Consider the following 18,313-nt stretch of genomic DNA (forward strand, 5'->3'; position numbering starts at 1 on the left):
ATCGCTGACCTACCTCTACATTTCATTGTCTCTTCAGGAGCGTAGGCCTGGTTTACGGACACGTTGCAATTATTCAGGGGCGAACAAGAAACTTGCACAGAAAAAGGAATCGGGTCAATCTACTTTGGATGAGACGAATTGCAAGTCTATAAGCTGAAGGGAACTACGCGCACTGTTGAAATAATTTGGGCTCTGAGTTAATTTTGAAATGTTCTTTATTGAAACTCAATCTGAGTTAAGATAACTTTGGATCGGGCTGCAGGTTTGTCGCGAAAAATGGTAACTTCACTCACATTACGTGTTTGAACGTTCAGTTTTATTTTAGTGCTTACAGAATAGATTTGTTGAGGAGAAACAACTGAAATAAGTCTTTAGAAGTAAGGGTTCTATTTTTGCCAACAATTGGAAAAGGAACCAGTATTGGAGCAACATGTATTTGATGGGACTAACTTTTATAATGTAGATTCATCTTTGATTAAGCACATTTTCTTGCACTGAGAAACATTTCGACGGTGAAACTAGCAGACCACGTACCTCGTTGGCGGCGTTCGAAAATATCCGCTCCCATTTTATTTTTGTAAAGAAAAACGAATCAATATCATTCCTTGAAATTCTCACAGTTTTCTTCGGACAGAGAGAAAAATCGCGGGAGTTTTCAAGACTTGACGTTGAGTGGTATTCCGGTTAAAAAATAAAGAAGACAATAAGTATGCAACACCGAAAACCGAGATACGTAGTCTGGTAGTTTCACCGTCGATTTACCAGTCAATAATCTCCGGACGGGAATCGGGAATTTTTGTCCAAGTCAACCGGAAATCTCTTCAAAGCGATAGGACATTCAAAGTAACATTTAAATACCGTTTTGAAACTAAGAAATTCCTGTTGACTCGACGAGAATCCTACATACTTCGGGAAGTACTATTAATTGGAATCTCAACTGCTCCAATAGCAAATTTTTCTCCTTGCCAACGAACGCGCAGTGGCGCCTCCTTAAATCGAATCAGTCAACTTTTTCACGTGCGAGCGTTACATCAGAGCAGGAGTGAGAGTGATTCAGGGACAAGAGAAGGGGCATGTTTACGACGGAGCAACTACTAGCCGGAAGAGTTGGCCATGCGTCATGCGCGAACCCCTTTGACGAGTTGTAGTAGTGAGTAGCAACAAGCAGAGGCAGGTCCGTCCTGTCGACCGAGCGTCAACGACCTGCCGCTCCAGGCCCAAGAACATTAAAGTTGGAAATCTAAACGTACAGCGGTGTTGGTCTATGAAGAGAAAGGCCTCGCTAAAAGTCACTTCTTCTTCGAGGTCTGAGTCAACACCCAATTCGTCTTTCCCCGGACGAAGAAACGTAATTCCATTCCAAAGTTGCAAAATTTATCAGGGCAATGGAGATGTTGCACGTGTGAGGAATTTGCGATTTGACTGTTGATTCTTGTGTAAAAGTTCGTGAAAAACACGATGGTGCCACTGGTTTTCTCTTAAATCAACTACCAAGCTCAAAAAAAGTTCACAAGTTGAGGCCAAAATGGAGGGGATATCCCACGCTACCCTGAGAGTCCACGTCTACATCAAAACAAACTCTCCGTGCAAAGATAGGGAGCAAGTACATTAGCAGGGTTGACGTGTTTTCAGTTTTGGAGTCCCCAAATAAAGTGGCAGCCCTGTCAATGTATTTGTTCCCTATCTTTGCATGGAGAGTTTGTCTTAATGTAGAGGTGGACTCCATTAGGATAGCGTGGGATATCCCCTCCATTTTGGCCTCAACTTGAGAGCTTTTCTTGAGCTTGGGAGTTGATTACAGAGAAAACCAGTGGCACCATCGTGTTTCTCGCGAACTTTTACATATAAGAATCATCAGTCAAGTCGCAAATTCCTCACACATGCAACATCTCCATTCAATTTTTTACAAGAATATACCTGTGTGATTTTTGTCCCGATTTTTTCCGGTTCTACCATGAGATCAGCGGTAAAATCAGTGGAATTTCTAGTTAGAAATGCCCAAGATTCTCCTATTGCAAATATAATATGTGAGAAGAAATTTGATAACTTTAAAATGCAGATACGTTTCTTCGTGAGGGAGACGATGAACTCTACACTCGTTTTATCTGACAATCGGTGGTGTGCGAGGTGTCAACTAAAATTTTATTTCGGATTTTCCTGATATTTTGAATGAAATTTTCCGACTTCTGCACGAATAAATTCACGAGTGCTTGATTTTACAAACCAATATATTGAATCAATGAATCGAATCAAAGTTTCCCCTTTGCATGTGCTAAACTGCACGTATATGAGAAATGCTTGAAGCACTCGAAATTCCCTGATTCGTGACCGATTTTTCTCGGTTTTTGCTGACGGTAGACACCGTGGCTGTGAGTGTAGCGTAGTCAATCATTTTCACGAGGAGAAGGGAGAGTCTATATAAATAAACAATTCCTAAAAATCATTTAAAATTACAATTTTTAGGGAAAATTTGACTCTCATGAGGAAGTCCACTCTCCTGGAATTCTTAGTAGGTTAGTTTTCTGTTGAAAAAATGAAACAAGAGTAAAAATTAGGATCCCATTTCATCGAGGCATTCTCCTGTCCGATGAAGGATCAACACGCTACGAACATTGTTCTGCGGGGCGATTATTGAAACCATGTCAGCACGACAAGACAAGACATAGCCCTATCTTAACCTTGCAATATATCGCATTTCGATGTCTTATCGGGCTGCTTTAAACTTTCAAGAATCGGCCCGCAGGGAGGAACACAGCTTAAGCGCCTTCAAGTTTTCGTACAAGCAACACGGACATCCCTCGAACACAAATAGTTGCATTCAAGCGTTGTCTTCAATGTCGCCAGCCGAAGCGCCTTCAATTTTTCGTATGGGCAACACGTATCCCTCAAACACGAATAGTTGCATGCATGCGTTGTAATCGATGTCGCCTTCAATCCGTTCGATTATTGATTCAGGTTTATACCCTGGGCCCCTACCCTTTGAATTTTACGACTTCATCTCGTTTTGAATCCTTCAAATCGTCACTTGGCTGACAAAAGGGCGTAACTACCATCTGAGTTGAGCCCGGAATATCATTGAGCTATATGGACGACAGGGTTCATCTTGAAGTGTAGTTACGCTCTCGGCTCTTGTATCAGGAGCACTGGAAAAAAAGTCGCTTGGATCTAGAGTCCAGACTCTTAAAAACGTTGACTCGAAAAAATACTCTCGATTCAATCGGATTTTTGCTTAAATCAAGAGCCCAGCCTCTTAATTTAAGCGGATTCCCTTTTGATTGAAGCCGAAATCCGATTGAATGAAGAGGATTTTTTCTTGTTATTGTTTTCAAGAGTCTGGATTCTAGATCCAAGCGACTTTTTTTTCCAGAGAGGGCGACGAGATGAGATAGTACGTTACGGCGAATCTAGAGTCCCTTTATACTGAGAGTCAAGACAATTTGAATCCATTTCTGATTGGTTCCCGTATTTTAGGCCTCCACAGTGTCACAAACGGGAATAAAGATTACATTTTCACCGATTGCAAAGATTATAATCTGGAATGGACCAGGGAATTACGGGTTCGGCAAGGAACAAACGGAATGAGAGGAGGAACGGAAAAAGGCATTTGAGAATGGGCCGATCAAAGATTACGAAAAACGTTCAATTTCTGTAATCTTTATTCCCGTTTGTGACATCCATGAGCCGAATTGTCTTGACTCTCAGTATAAAGGGACTCTAGGCGAATCGAGGTGAGAGAGTTGGACGCAATGCATCGAGGACTGCTGTAAGTCCGGTGCCGGTGAGGAGGCTCTCTTGATTGATGCGTTTCATTTGCTGCGGGCGGGCAACGGCGAACGACGCACAGTGGATCGAGTCAATTAGAGAAGTCGGACATAAAATGTTTCATTAAAACTGCAAATTTTGGTGTTTATATCATCTTATTTTAAACTTTAAGGGGTGTTTTCTGAAGAAAATTTCACGAGAAAACCAATGAAACCACTTTTCAAACCTTAAAGTTTTGTAAAAACGGAGTTATAAGCGTTTAAAGTTTCTAAATTTTGTCCGACCTCTCCTATTGACTCGGTCCAGTGTGCGGCGGCCGTTACATTACGCAGCAGAACGGTCTAAGGCTCCGCGGCCGAAATTGAAAAACCGCCGTCGCCGTCACATCGGCGCGAGGCCGGGAGCCTCGTAATTTACACAAAAAGAAAAGTGAAATTTTAAGGCTACCGTCCCCGACGGTTTCATTAATTTAAGCATCGCGCTTTTCTCCGTCACCTCCTCCGAGGTTGCCATTTCAAAGCCGTTTCTTATTTCAGATGTAAAAAGGCTTCGTTTCTGGAGAAAATATGTCGATGGCTAAATGGAAAAACCACTATTTCTGTTCGCGACGTTGCAAATTTTCTGTAATAAATTATTTTTTCTATGGAAAACTGGCCGAAGTAATTTTTGGGAAACTCCCTTGATTTGTCGTCGCGATTTTGGCTGTAGCGTACAGCTTATGTCCAAAATCTGTCTAGTTATTGCAGGTAGTCTGAAGACTGATCATTGAAATTATTGGTTAGAGACGTCAAACAGTTTCCTCAGAAGTGTAAAATTTACAGCATTGATATGAAATGGAGTTAAGATTTTTCATCTGGTAAATGGTTCATCAGGTCACCTAAGATCGCATTTTCAGTGATGTACATCTCCCTCAACATCCTGACAAACTAATTTGTTAAGACGATCGTTGCCTGTGTTAAATTTCGTTCGATGAAATATAACTTAGGAAGTAAAAGAAAACTAATAAAATTCCTTTTTTCCGTTTGGTAATTTTAAACATTCCACTTTTTTAAAGCCCACTTCGAATGCAAGTGAGTGCGTTGGCAGACACCGGAACGGCCCTTTTTTGCAGCATTGAGCTTTTCAAAAACGGCCGGCGCTCGACTACCGCAACAATTACGCCCAACGTTTCACAGCGCTTAATTTCCGTTAGTTTCAATTTGGGACACACTCCGCTGAGCAGCGGGATGGAGTGAGCCAGCAAATAAAATTAAAACCCGATAAAAAATAATAATAATAGAAAAAAAAGATGAGGCAGGTCGGCGAGTAATCTCAAAGACACCGCGACCGCCAAGTCTCTCGGTGACTCTTCGTCGTTCCCCGGACGAAAGAACGTAACTGCATTTCAACGTCGCCGAATTTCCACTCGAAAATAGTATTTTTTCCTGGAAACTATCAGGCACTTTTAACTAACAATAACACTGACTTTTCTTCCGATCACACGTTAAAATCAGCAAAATTTAAACAGGGATTGCACAATCCTATCCTCTTAAGATATCCGACGGTTCGAATAAATTTTGCAACCTTGGAATAGAGTTACGCCCTTTCTTTATCATCGACGCGGACTAAAATCTCTCAATATTTTGCTCAGTTTGACAACAGTGCGCGCGCTTTTCTCATCGCGGGGGACAATTACCGCCGACGACTTTTATTGGAGACAATTTGTTGTGATTGTAAAGCGTATACACGGTGGGAACGCCCCCTCCCCCCTCCCTTCCCGGGTACCGCGGAATGCCTATTACGCTATCGAAAGGTGAGCGCGATCGTGCTCGGCAAAAACCGCGCATCTGCATTGCCTTTCCATTGGACTTGCGTCGTTCTTGGTCGGGGTTTGCGCCTCGACCGAGAAGAAAGCAGGAGCGATCGCGGTGATCATGCGGCGCACTCATTAAACAATTGTTTGTTTCTTCGAACGGACGCAACATGCAAGCGCCCGAGATTTTTTTCCTCTCCTGAATTTTGATCTTTTTCCTTCTTCTTCGGGGTGTTGCGAGGCGATCAATCAATTTCGGACCGTTAGAACGTGGCCCGACTTCGCTATTAGGGCCCATTTACCCGCGTCGATTACCCAGCTATCAGCCTCTGAAGAGAGATAATTACGCGAGATGGTGACCAATTTCGGATTTTTGTCCGGTGACGTCATCGAGGTAAATTGATAGACCAAGTTCAGCGAAAATTGTAACAAATTGTAAAAACAATGTTCAAAAGGCAGTAGCACTGATTCATGTAAGTTGGAATATAGGTAGCCAAAAGCTAGAATTAATGTACGAGTTTTGATAAGAAAAATTTACATTTTATTGCTTGAATTAGTCTTCGAAAAGTTTCGGTCCAATTCATGCAATAAAAATGTTAAATTGCAAAGGTAAAATTTTCTTTCCTATCAAAACTTTTACATTAATTCTGGCACTTGGCTACCTACATTTCAATATAAATGAATCAAGAACGACATTCATCATTGAACATTTTAATCATGGGGATCATCAAGTGAGAAGACTTCTTCATTGCTGATGATGGCTTTTCAGGTTGAACTTTTTGTACTTTCAGTTACAACGTTACTTTCGCGGGGATAATTTTACACTTGCAGTGATAATTTTGCGGTCGTGGTATTGGTGGATGTAAATTTAAAGCAATTTGTGGGAGAAAACAAAAAGAATTCGTAGCTTTCAGGCTGAACTTAAAATTGCAGTGTCAGTTACAATACAAAGTTACTTTCGCTGTAATAACTTTGCACTTGCAGTGATAAACTTGCGGTCACGTGCTGGTAAATGAAAACTGATTTCGCTGACGCACTTGAGTAAAATTCCCTAACAATTGAAGATACCTCAGATGGTTAAAAAAGACATAATTTGAAACAGTTTTCAAGCAAAATTTGTTATTTAAAACGTCAAACTAATTCTATAAAGCACATAACATTGAATTAACAATTTTTCCCTGGCTGTTTCATTATTTCCCCTGACATTTCCAGATTTTACCTGACTTTTTAAAATTCCCTGACATTCCCCGGTTCACTGCGAAAAAAGTCGCTTGGATCTAGAGTCCAGACTCTTAATAAAGGCGAGAAAAAATACTCTTAGTTCAATCCAATTTTCCCTTGAATCGAAAAGCCGAGCCTCTCGATTTAGGCGGATTTTTTTTCTAATTTAAGCGAAAAGTCCAATTGAATCAAGAGTATTTTTTCTTGTCAATGTTTTTAATAGTCTGGACTCTAGATCCAATGTGTTTCTTTTTTCCAGTGTTTTCGTGGTATTCCCTGACTGTGGCAACCCTGGTGCGTGTTCCGAGGAAACGAGAGAACCAAAAGAATCATTTACCTTCCTCCTGGAGACCCTCTCCCGGTTAGGGTACGGCAGCTGGTGCGAGAGGGGCACATTCTCCACCTCGACGAGGTTCTCCATGGACCGGCGCTTGAGGTAGTTCTCCTTCCCGTAGTGCGGCTTGCGATGCTTCAGAAAATACGCCTCGTCCTCCTCGACCTCATCCACGACCGCCGGACGGTGAACGTTCTCCAAGGACCGCGACCTCACCCCCATCCCCACACCCATGACGGACCTGGCCGAGGGCGACATGCAATGGCAGGAACAGCGCGAAGGGGTGGGCGGCTGGGAGTGCGGCGAGTAGGGGCACAGCTCGGGGTGGTCCACGACAACGAGGCGCCGCGGGGGTGGCGCCCCGTAGCCGCCGTGCACGTGGTGGGCCATCGGGGGTGGCGGCATGGCGTTGCGGTACATCGGCGCCAGGAAGCACAGCTCCCGGGGTTTGTTGACGCGGGCCGCGAGTTGGTACTCGCCCCAGTCGGGCGGGGGTGGGAAACCCCCCAGCCGCGGCGGCTCCAAGGGGCGGAAACTCGAGAGCCCGCCCCGTTGGGCCATGGGGTGGCCCCCGCCGCCACCCCCGTACATCATTGGCCAAGGCCGCCGGATCATGGCTCTACCATTCACTGCACTTAATTAACACCAATGTCGTATATGACATGTGGTTGATGATATCCCCTGAGGGCTCTCGTTCGAGAATCTGTCACTGGATTGCACTTGAGGAAAGTATCGCGAAATCCAAGGATGATGCTTCCGGCGACAGTGCTACGCACCAGCTGACAACCGGCAGTTGTTAAAGGAAAGGAAAAAATTGCGTGCGGAGCTGACGCGATTACGAAACGGCAATTTCTCGTTTCGGCACAATATTGAGTCGCGAGTTTCCGGTTGCGACAGGAGAGAGTCCGGAGGGGTATCCTTTCGTTTCCGATTGAGACACCGGGGCTCGACGGAATTCACTTGTCCAAAATCCGGCGCGGTAATCACTCGCGCGTTCTGGTTAAGCGCTCTGAAAATCCACTGAAAGGAAATTCACGGAGTTCTGAAAGGGCTTGCATAAGGGATGGTCACGAAAAGTGCATCTGAGTGACCGAGAATAGAGAATTTGCAGGTGTCTGAAATTTGATGGATTTCGTGTTCAAGTGGAAACTACTGAGTGAACTGACCCTTGGTTCATAAATTGAATGATTATTCGAGGAGATATGGCAGAATGATCTAATCTGCCAAAATACATGTGTTTAAATTTAAAATTCCGCCAGATGACGTTATAAGGCGGTACATTTTCTCAATTTAAATCCATTTTTCTCCGATTTCCCATGTCAGAAACAAAATTATGAAAAATACTGCGAACTCAGCTCATTAGGCACTGTCAGATGAAGTAGTAAAATTTTTGTGTGCGAATTCTCCTTTCACTCTCTACTGCGTGTATAGACTATTTTTAGATTTGAAATTTGATGAAATTTACTTTGAGGGTTGATTCAAAGGATTGAATCGAAAACTCGTTCAAGAATTCTAAATACAATTTGTCTTTTTTTTTCCCCTCAGATAAAAAGAGGGAACTGATTGATGAATTGATGAATGAATTGACGTTTCCTCTCTTTCTTAAAAATAAAGTAAAAGTGGGAGTAAGCTCAATTCTTCACAAAAAACTACAGAATATTGGTGATATTGCAACGAGGAGCACCGTTTGATTTTATTATTACTGAATTTTTAAAACCAGATTTGAGGGCAACATCACATCAGCCCTAAAAATTCAAATTTCTCTAGTTGTTAGTTTTCAATTATGATGTCGAAGTATCAAAACTCAAACTAGCATCTAAACTCGTGACTCACTTTTAAAAATAAGATTAAAAAAATAAAAATCCTAGTAGTTTTAAAACTGATTCAATTTTTTATCAATACAAAATACTGTCAGTTCTCAAATCAATTTCATAAATATGTCTACGAACTTCAGAATGAAAAACTTCAGGATTTTTCCAATTTTTCTCACGGATCAAAATGACAAAAAATATTTTTTTCCAAAGTTCAAGAAACTTTGCACTTAATGTATTTATATTCTTTAAATTTCCCTCTCTCTTTTCTAAATGTATGTACGTGTTGAAATGAAAAGGAAACAGGGAGAACTGAACAAATTTTGATTTTATGGTTTTTTTTCATGCAAAAACGCTACTCTGCTCTGCCGATGCACTTCGTGAGAAAATCCCAAATTCCAAAAACGAATCCTGCCAAGAACACTGATAAAATCAAACACACCACTGGAATCCTGGATCACGAACCGAAATCCAAAAGAATGTTCGAGGGCGGGGGGAGAACAAAAAAAAAAAAAAAACCAACGATAAACATAAGGTTTGGACGCACGTGAGATACGATCAACAACGAAGACGGACTGGCGCGGTAGCGTTGCGGCGCCAACTCGACTGAGACTGAGCTGGTCGTCGCGACGCCGATGCCGACGCTGGAGCATCGACCCACATCGGGGCACCTGAGCAGCCAGATACGCTCCATCGCCTTTCGAATTCCGTCCCGCCGCCAAACCACCTATCTCCCGGCGGGAGTACCCGGAGATACGTCGTTTTGGCTCCGTGAGGCAGAATTTCACTCCATCGCGGCTCCACTGGCCCGGGCCTTCCTCGCCCCCCCCCCCCCCCCCCCCCCCCCCCCCCGAAGAAAACCCGGCGGCTCGGTTTCCCGGCTTCGTGTCGTCACGCCATCTAGCGGTGCCGACTCGAATCTCGGCTGAAAATATTTGAATTCGAAGCATTTATGCGAATAATGTCCACCTTCAATGGAAAATTTAAAAAATAACCGGTTTTATCAATAGAAGGATCGAACTTTGGGACGTTCTTTCTAAACTGAACGAAGAATGGTAGTTCCTAATTGCAAAATGAAGTGTAAGTAAAAGGTGAAGCGATGAAAAAACATGACTCATGCTATGAGCAGACAAACTGCATTTCCCGGGTGTAGGCGAGACTTGCTTCGCGCAATGCTGCTTCGAAAGGGATTAAAATTGGGCAAAAGACGTCTACAAGCAGGAGACCTAAAACTTCCGAATTGTATTTGACTCTGGGTTTCCTCTGCACTTGCTCGCATTAATACTGACTATTCGAGAAAGCGCCGAAACAAAAGTTCAAAAAGTTTACTTTCTTAACTCCGCGTTTAAGTCTCCGAGATTACTGCTAACACCGATTTCTTTGCATTGGTTCTATTTGCCCGAATTCAACGCCGAACTGAAAATTCAAAATTTGGTCTACTTTTCAAACCCAGCGTTTTAAGTCTCCAAGAATATAAATTTCATTTGAATGATTCAAAAATTGTGTGAATAATAAATAATTAGAGGTCATTTTCCGCGCTTTCTGAATTTCCCGTATTCATGGACACTTTCCTTGGTTTTTCGTGCGAGTCTTAGTAATTTACAAACTCTGAAATAAATTACCTGACTTGTTTTAATTTTCCTTATTTCCTGGACCTCTAAAAAAAGCGAACACTATTCTGTTTTAGACTGCGAGTCCTGACATTTTCCGAATTTTTAGGGCCTCTGGTGAAAGTACCTGGACTTTTGGACTTGAAGATTTTTTCCGGATTTTTAATACCTGCAGACACCTTGATTTTCCGTGCGAGATCTAACTTTCCCGTCGGTTACCCTACAGTAAAATAACCGCGGTGGACAATGGCGATTTCGCAAGTTGGGAACACCGTTTTTTCTCCATTTAAATCCATGAAAAATATAGATTTTAAGTGAGAAAATTCGATTTTTGTACAAGGATTTAAAAAGCGGGAAAGCAGTGTTGCCAACTTTGAAGAATGGCCACCGCTGGTGGATGATCCGAAAACCTCGACGTTGGCAACTTGCCGGGAGCGCGGACGCGGGCGGTGTGACACGGTTTCGGGTTCCCATGACACTGACTTTGAGCGGGGCCGAATTGACATGCGTACGAAAAACAATTATGCACCATTCGCGAGAGCGCGAGACGCATCTCAGAATCGTCGGGCACCCGGAGTTTTCGCTTCTTCCGAACCCGACAATTATCGTCTCCACACTAAAACCAACCGCGTATGGATTTCCATCGCGACGTTGCCACCCAATCTATATGCTCATTTCTGGAAGTAACTCTGACTGGAGCTACGGCCCCCAATTCTTTCGTGAAAAATCGTCTTTTTCTAAATTCGTGACGATTGTGAATCAGAACTTATAACGCATGGTTACCCTCATAATTTATGGCACCGGCTTCAAAACTATCAAAGTAGTTGATGGTGGTGAAGAAGGGGAGATCTCCCCAGCAGGGTTAAAGGGTTGAACGTTGAACGACCTCACCATTTGGACGTATTTACATTAAAAAGTATATGCATAGGGTTTGCGTGGAACGCAGTTCCTTTTAGTTCCTCATATGAGCGTGTTCCACAACTCAAAATGAGAAATGAAGAGGTATTACAGTGAGTCTTAATCCTTTTAAGGCAAAAGCTGTTCACTGGAAAAAAACCACATTGGGTCTAGAGTCCAGACTCCTAAAAACATCGACTAGAAAAAATAATCTTGATTCTATCAGATTTTTGCTTAAATCAAGAACTAAGCCTCTTAATTTGAGCGGATTTCCTTTTGATTCAAGCAAAAATCTGATTGAATCAAGAGTATGTTTTCTTGTCAATGTTTTCAAGAGTCTGGACTCTAGATCCAATGTGGTTTTTTTTCCAGTGAACTTATTTTGCCTCAAAAGGATTAAGACTCACTGTAATACCTCTTCATTTCTCATTTTGAGTTGTGGAACACGCTCATATGAGGAACTAAAAGGAACTGCGTTCCACGCAAACCCTATGCATATACTTTTTAATGTAAATACGTCCAAATGGTGAGGTCGTTCAACGTTCAACCCTGTAACACCCAACATCATTTCTGACTATGACTGAGTTTTAAAAGAGGCGTATTCCGAGTTGAGAGGCGGCAACACTGTGATTACCGGCATGATTATGATGAGCGATGGGCGATGTATAGGACGGTAAGGAGCGGAGCACCCGCGTGACATAATGACCCCGATCTCGAAAGTCCCAACTGTGTTTGTGCTTGCGGGCCTCAAGACTGGGAAATTCAGATCCTCACGGGTCCAAGGTCACGCCATCATCCGTGGAACACTTTCCACGTGAGACAAACTTTCGGTCACTTCAGAAGCTCCGGAAGCTTGATTTGTGCTTCCACCGAAATCAAAGAAAAAGCCCAAAACACACGGTCAATCCTTTGAAATAGGTCAAATTTAACTTGATTTGCTGGAATAAAATGAAAAGTGGACAGTATGAAAAAAGTGGGACCTTCATTTCATCCAGTTTGGAATGCAATCACTTTTTAAATTGATGAATTGTGCAATGAAGAATTCTTTAAAATGAAATAAAAAAAAAAAATTTTTCAGCTGCAACATAATGCCGGATCCGTAAAAAAAGATATCTTATCTTTCGGGTGAAAATTTTCCTGAAATTTTTAAAGATGAATGGAGGCAGAAAATTTGGAAATTCTGCCTAGATTTAGACCATAATTCTCAAAAATTGAAGGAGATATTAGTCCTGAGGATCCAAGACAAAAACTCTTTGGTTGTTTAAAAACGTGGTTTGCAAAAAGCTGAAGAAAGTTTTCTACCGAAAGATAAGGTCTCTTGTCATAAATCCGGACACATATTACTTTTTTCCTGTGTAAACTAAAAAAATAGCATCACGCCGAAAAAAAAATTAGTCAATGAGCGGAAACCTGGTTTACCCTAAGAAAACAAAGGAGGGGAAAGGTTTCTCACTTTACACCAAAATTACGCGCTCGATAAATTCCATGCCATGTTACATTCAAGAAAGGAAAATTTGTCAATCTTTATTTTCGCATAAATTTTACACATGATCAGTATTATCGTCACTTCGACCCTTTAGAGATTTTCCCCCTCTAAACTATCATTTTTCTGTAATTTTGTGATACTTTTTCTACCGAGTGAATAAATTCGCACTAGAAGAGTATTATTCAGGCTTTCTATTATTATCTCCTCTCTCTCCCAAAAATAGAAAACGCCAGGGACATTGCCGGTAACAATTCAATGTATTTCATTCCTTTCTCATAGTCACGGTCAAGTCATACGACCCCCCATCGACTCTGCGATTCTAGTTCTAGAACGTATGTGTGGAAGAAATAGAAAACTGAGAATCATTGAAATATTCGAATAAGTACAGGCGCGAAAAAGAGGAAGGGGAGTGAGCGACTGCTTGGTCGTCTAATTCTGGAGCATGAAATCGGCTCATGAACGTCGGCTGTTTCTAATAAACCAACTCAAACCGCATCACTGCATCACTTTCCTTTGTAGTCCTTCATTTAGACGCATAGAAATCAAAAGGAACTGTATCCATTCATGACATGAGCCCCGAGATCCGTAAGAATACATTCATGACAGGGATCTTGCGACAATCGACATAGTTCTTTTGATTTAAAATCGTCTATTTAGCCTCTGCCGGCACTGCACTGCAGGATATCTGTTTTGTGTTTTCATTGTCTTTCTGTCCACATCACTGCAATAAATTGAATCACTCATTTAGAACATAACCAATTTTCATCTGTGACAATTTTTTCACTATTTCTAATATTAATGCTCCGAAAAAACTATCGACCAGGTTTATTACTTTGCCAGGTTTTGGCATTGTGTCTCATTTAATTAGTAGTGATGCTAGAAAGCTTGAAGTCTTTGGTAGGCTGGGTATAATTTATGCTGTAATAACTATTGGCATTAGGTCTTATTATTGACAAGAAGTAGCCAAAATCAGATACTTCCCACGAGGAGACGAACTATCATTTTGAACTTTTAATTTATCAATATGAATTATTTTTATTTTAATTTTTGTTAAAATTAATCAGACTAAAATTTATAATAAATCTCTCCAAGTTGTCTGTAAAGTACTTTTTGAAGCTAAAATATTGATTTTTTCTTCTTTTTTTCAAAGAAAACGGAAATTAAAATAGTAGTGCTGACAAGGATGCAGAAAGGAGCGAGTACGCTCCTAAGTGGGAGCAGTTTTTAGGATTCTTAGGGTACTTCATCAGGATTTTTCAGGGAACTTGGCACGAGTCAGGTAGTAGTAACTGAATTAATTGATATCACAACCTTAGAAGTCCATTTTTACAGTTTATTACGAATGCATTTGGACGTACGAATGCCAAAAAGAACATGTTCCACGCAAATCCTGTGCACATAGTTTCTTTTAGCAGAAATACGTCCATATATTTTACAGCTCATCAGAAAATTGAGATACTCGGTTTTAACATCGACCGATTTATGGTCCCTCTGAGGAGCAATAAAAGAAAGTTATCAGTTGGGCAAGTTTCCTCATTTTTCACTAGTTTTAAAGTTGAATAATCAAAACACGATGATTTAAAATCACAAAAGAATGGTTGAAACTTGATTGGCTGGTTAACATTTTGTCCCTTCAAAAAAAAAAAATCGGAACAAATAATACGGGCCAAACTTTGCTCCATTCGAATTCAATTCGATAAACTATGCTTCAGTCCGAAATATTCCTCGGTGAAAAAGTTGACTGAAAGGAACACAGAGTAAAAATTCCATTTGACTTCATCGTTTAAGAAGGAACGAGCAATAAATTGTGAAAGACTTTACTAGCCTAACCGGACAGCGCAGCACGACGTACTTCGAGGCAATAAACGAATCCGAACTTTTAGGATGGTATAATTTGAGACTGCGGCCCAAAAAACACAGAGTATTCTTGCGCTAATTCATGTCCTCTCTCTTCACCATGCGATGAGCCATATTTTTTTCGTGACAAAAACAATTGGACAGAACAGAGTAGTCGCCTAACAGATACGCCTGCTCTGGAACTTCTTGAAGAAGAGCTTACCTCTTGAATGGATGAAATCAATGGGTTTCAGCGAAGTCTGCGTAACTACATAGATGTTGCCTAATTTTCGCTGATGTTCATTTTTAAAGAAGAAAATTAAGCAACACAGAAACTTGAGTGCTATGAGTATTTTCTGTATAATCTAGCGTAAATTCACAAAAAAATTAGAAGCGTCAAAAATTCAGTTTTCTGTCAAACAAACTAAAAGTGAGAGAAAACTAGGCAGCTTGAAATAGACTATGTGAACATGTGCTATGGTGCTTTTTAAACCCAATATAGTGAGCCATAATGCGTGCGGCACGCTATCTATTTGGGGTCAATGATGAAGGCGCTTGCGTGCAACTATTCGTGCTTAACGGATGCCTGTATTGCATATCCGAAAGACTGAAGGCGCTCTGTGTTTCCTCACGCCACCGCTTGCGATAGGGCATGTAGCGATTGTAGCGCTCTGTTTTTGTTGAGTCATTGAGAAGCTGGACTTCACTTTGCGATTGAGAACTACAATTTCAGGCTCAGTCTCGAAACAACGTACGTACCATTCAGTCACCGTTAATTTAGAGTCAATTCTGCCAGAATCAAGGTAAACGTTTTTACTGGTACAGGTAACCATTCCTCTGGCAGAATCGACTTTGAAATCACGCTGTGTAAAATACGGCGTGAAGGAATGGTAAATTCTACCAATCTTTTTTCTCGGTGCGGGACTGAAAATTCCAATGCTCCATCAGAACCGAAGTTAACTATTTCTCCGTGCAGACACATCGTGCCTTTCAGATTCGAAACAAGGTCAGGAATTTGATTCATGGGTTTTCAGGTGAAAATTCGAGCAGAAAACTTACAATCAGTCTTTTCCGCCTCATTAATCAGAGACGGAGTGGCAAGGGCCAAAAGCACGCCTTGTTGAGGTGGCGTATCTGGCCGATGGATCATTTAATTATTGAGATGTTGCAGGCGCAGGCGCTTCGGATCCGCTGCTCCTCGGAAAGCAGTGGCCGATCATCGAGCGGATAAGCTGACTCGATCGCCGCCAAAACCTAACACATCCATTTTTTGATGAGCCCTCAGCACCGTTAAAACGCTCGCAACTTAGGGTTTGTTCGCGGAAAAGGATGAGTAGTTTCTGCGCCGATCGAATCAGGCAGGCAGCCCAGTTTGTGACCGACGCAACGGCGCACTATGGAACAGGGCGAGAGCTCGACTCGACAGAAATGTACTGATGATTTTGCACGGAGAAAAATTTAAAAATTCGGGAAACTGTTTTTCAACTCTCGAAAAGCATTAATCGACGTTCACACACGAAAAAAGCAACAAAAGTTATTTTTGAGGCCAAACTAAATTCTGTTAAAAATCTGTTTCGCGTGAAATTAAAAATTAGTTTCAAGTAGATGAGTAAAGTGTAATTTTCCTGAAAGCGTAAGGCGTCCGGGACATGAAAAACCTTAGCACGGGATCCATGAAGGAACGAAAAATAGTTTGAAATTCGTGGAAATCGTCCGAGAATCGATGTAAGAACGGGAATTTCTTCTCTCGACGTCTCGAGGACAAAATGTTTCAATTGGACGTATTTCTATCAAACAGAGCTATGTGCATTATGACGTGAGCCCTGCTATGCATACAGTCTTGTGGGTCTCAGGGCTCATGTCTTAATGCACACAGTTCTGTTTGATAGAAATACGTCCAATTGTAGACGGTCCCCGTACTAGGTCGAAATAGAGATACGCTTTTACGTCTGATAAGCGACGGTTTGACCGCGGTATCCCGTCGGAAGATCCCTGAAAATCGACTTTCTTCCAGGTAAAGCCGGATCCTTGACCTCTGTGCGGCGGTTCTATGCTGCGGGCGTGAGCTTTTGACGAGTCGGCTCGGAGCTTTCGGGGCCGGTTCGTGCCACCTACCGAGTCAAGAGCGCTTCTTCTCTTCTGATGAATGTTATTAGCGCCTCCGAGCCAACCAACCACGTCCAAGCTACGCGCAGCCGACTCACTTCTTATCGGCACACCAGAGGAGGGGCTCCTACTGGTCCATACTCCCATGCTAAGGAAAAACGCCGAATAAACATTCTGATGTTGCCAAATTTCTTCCGATGAAGTATTTGTTTCTGAGGGTAGCTGGAGATTCTTTTTCCTTAAAATAGTCAGAATTAAAAGGTTGAAATATCTTGAAAATTCTCTGAAAAATTCAAACGGAAAGTTTCACGGGTTTTTCAAATAATTCATACTTAATCGGGAGAAATTTGGCAACAACCGAATAAGCATACGGCGTTTTTCCTCAGCGCGGCGGCATAGGTTTCTAAACAGAGAATACTGTCGTGAGGAGAGAAAACGCAGTATGTATATTCAGACGTTGATACGATTTTTCCAACAAAATATTTATTCTCAAGAAAAATTGTGAGTATTTACTTCAAAATTTTCAGATATTTTAAGTCACATATAGGAGAAAACGCTGTGCAAGATTTAAAAAGAAATGTCCATAAATTCTCAAAGAAATTCGATTTTTATCGGCGGAAATTTGGCAATATCTGAATGTTCTTACGAGGTTTTTCCTCAGCCTCTAAGTCCCCCTCCCCGTTGGTTCATGGCCTCCTGTGTATGGATATTGTGAATCGGTAGCTTCTCTTCGACATCCGACACACATCCAAGTTAAAGTAGGGCTTGCGAAGTGGACTTGAACGCAGGGAAAGGACAGAAGTGAAGGAGAGGGGCCATAACCGAGCGTTTATTTTTCACTTATAAGTTGATTTAAAAATCATTCGACTTGTTTAACGTGTTCTGCTTAGAATTTTGATGAGAGAACATGTGATGTGGTGTTTTTTTAACCCTATGTAGTGGTCCATAATGCGTGCGGCACGCTGTATATTATGAAGACGCTTGCATGCGACTATTTGTACTTAACGGATGTCCGTGTTGCATATACGAATGAGTGAAGGCGCTTGCATGCAGCTATTCGTACTTGACGGATGTCCGTGTTGCATATACGAATTAGTGAAGGCGCTCTGGGTTTTCTTACGCCACCGCCTTGGACAGGGCGTGAAGCTCGCTGTTTCTGTTGAATCACAGAGAAGTTGGACTACACTTTGCGATTGGGAGCCTCAATTTCTGGCTCAGTCTCGAAACAACGTACGTACCATTGGTTCTCTATGCACACAAGTGGTTTCGGATGAGACAGAAATTATAGCTCCTAATTGCAAAATATAGTCTAGTTGTAGTTTTAATGAGAAAACGTGTGGTGTTGTGTAGCACTTAATTTCTTACCTTGTCTAGTGATGCCATGCTAAGAGAAAATACCCTATGAACATTCGAATATTGCCATTTCCTCTCGGAAAAACGTATATTTGAGAAAGAAGT

General features: G+C 41.8%; 1 protein-coding gene across 9 annotated transcripts in view; it reads right to left on the reverse strand.

Moving 5' to 3' along the window:
- The window catches only part of LOC109040476 (WD repeat-containing protein 47), a 287,658-nt gene that overhangs the window by 53,530 nt on the left and 215,815 nt on the right, over positions 1-18,313 (reverse strand). Inside the window, exon 1 of one of the 9 annotated variants that reach the window (XM_019056442.2) lies at positions 7,113-7,752. The exons of the other annotated variants lie outside the window; for them this stretch is intronic. Coding sequence (XP_018911987.1) covers positions 7,113-7,724 — 612 coding nt within the window. The 5' untranslated portion in view covers positions 7,725-7,752. Of the gene's footprint in view, positions 1-7,112; positions 7,753-18,313 lie in introns of those variants that run through there. 9 annotated transcript variants of the gene reach the window in all.

The sequence above is a fragment of the Bemisia tabaci genome, chromosome 6 (assembly GCF_918797505.1).
Source record: "Bemisia tabaci chromosome 6, PGI_BMITA_v3".
Taxonomy (NCBI): Eukaryota; Metazoa; Arthropoda; class Insecta; order Hemiptera; family Aleyrodidae; genus Bemisia; species Bemisia tabaci.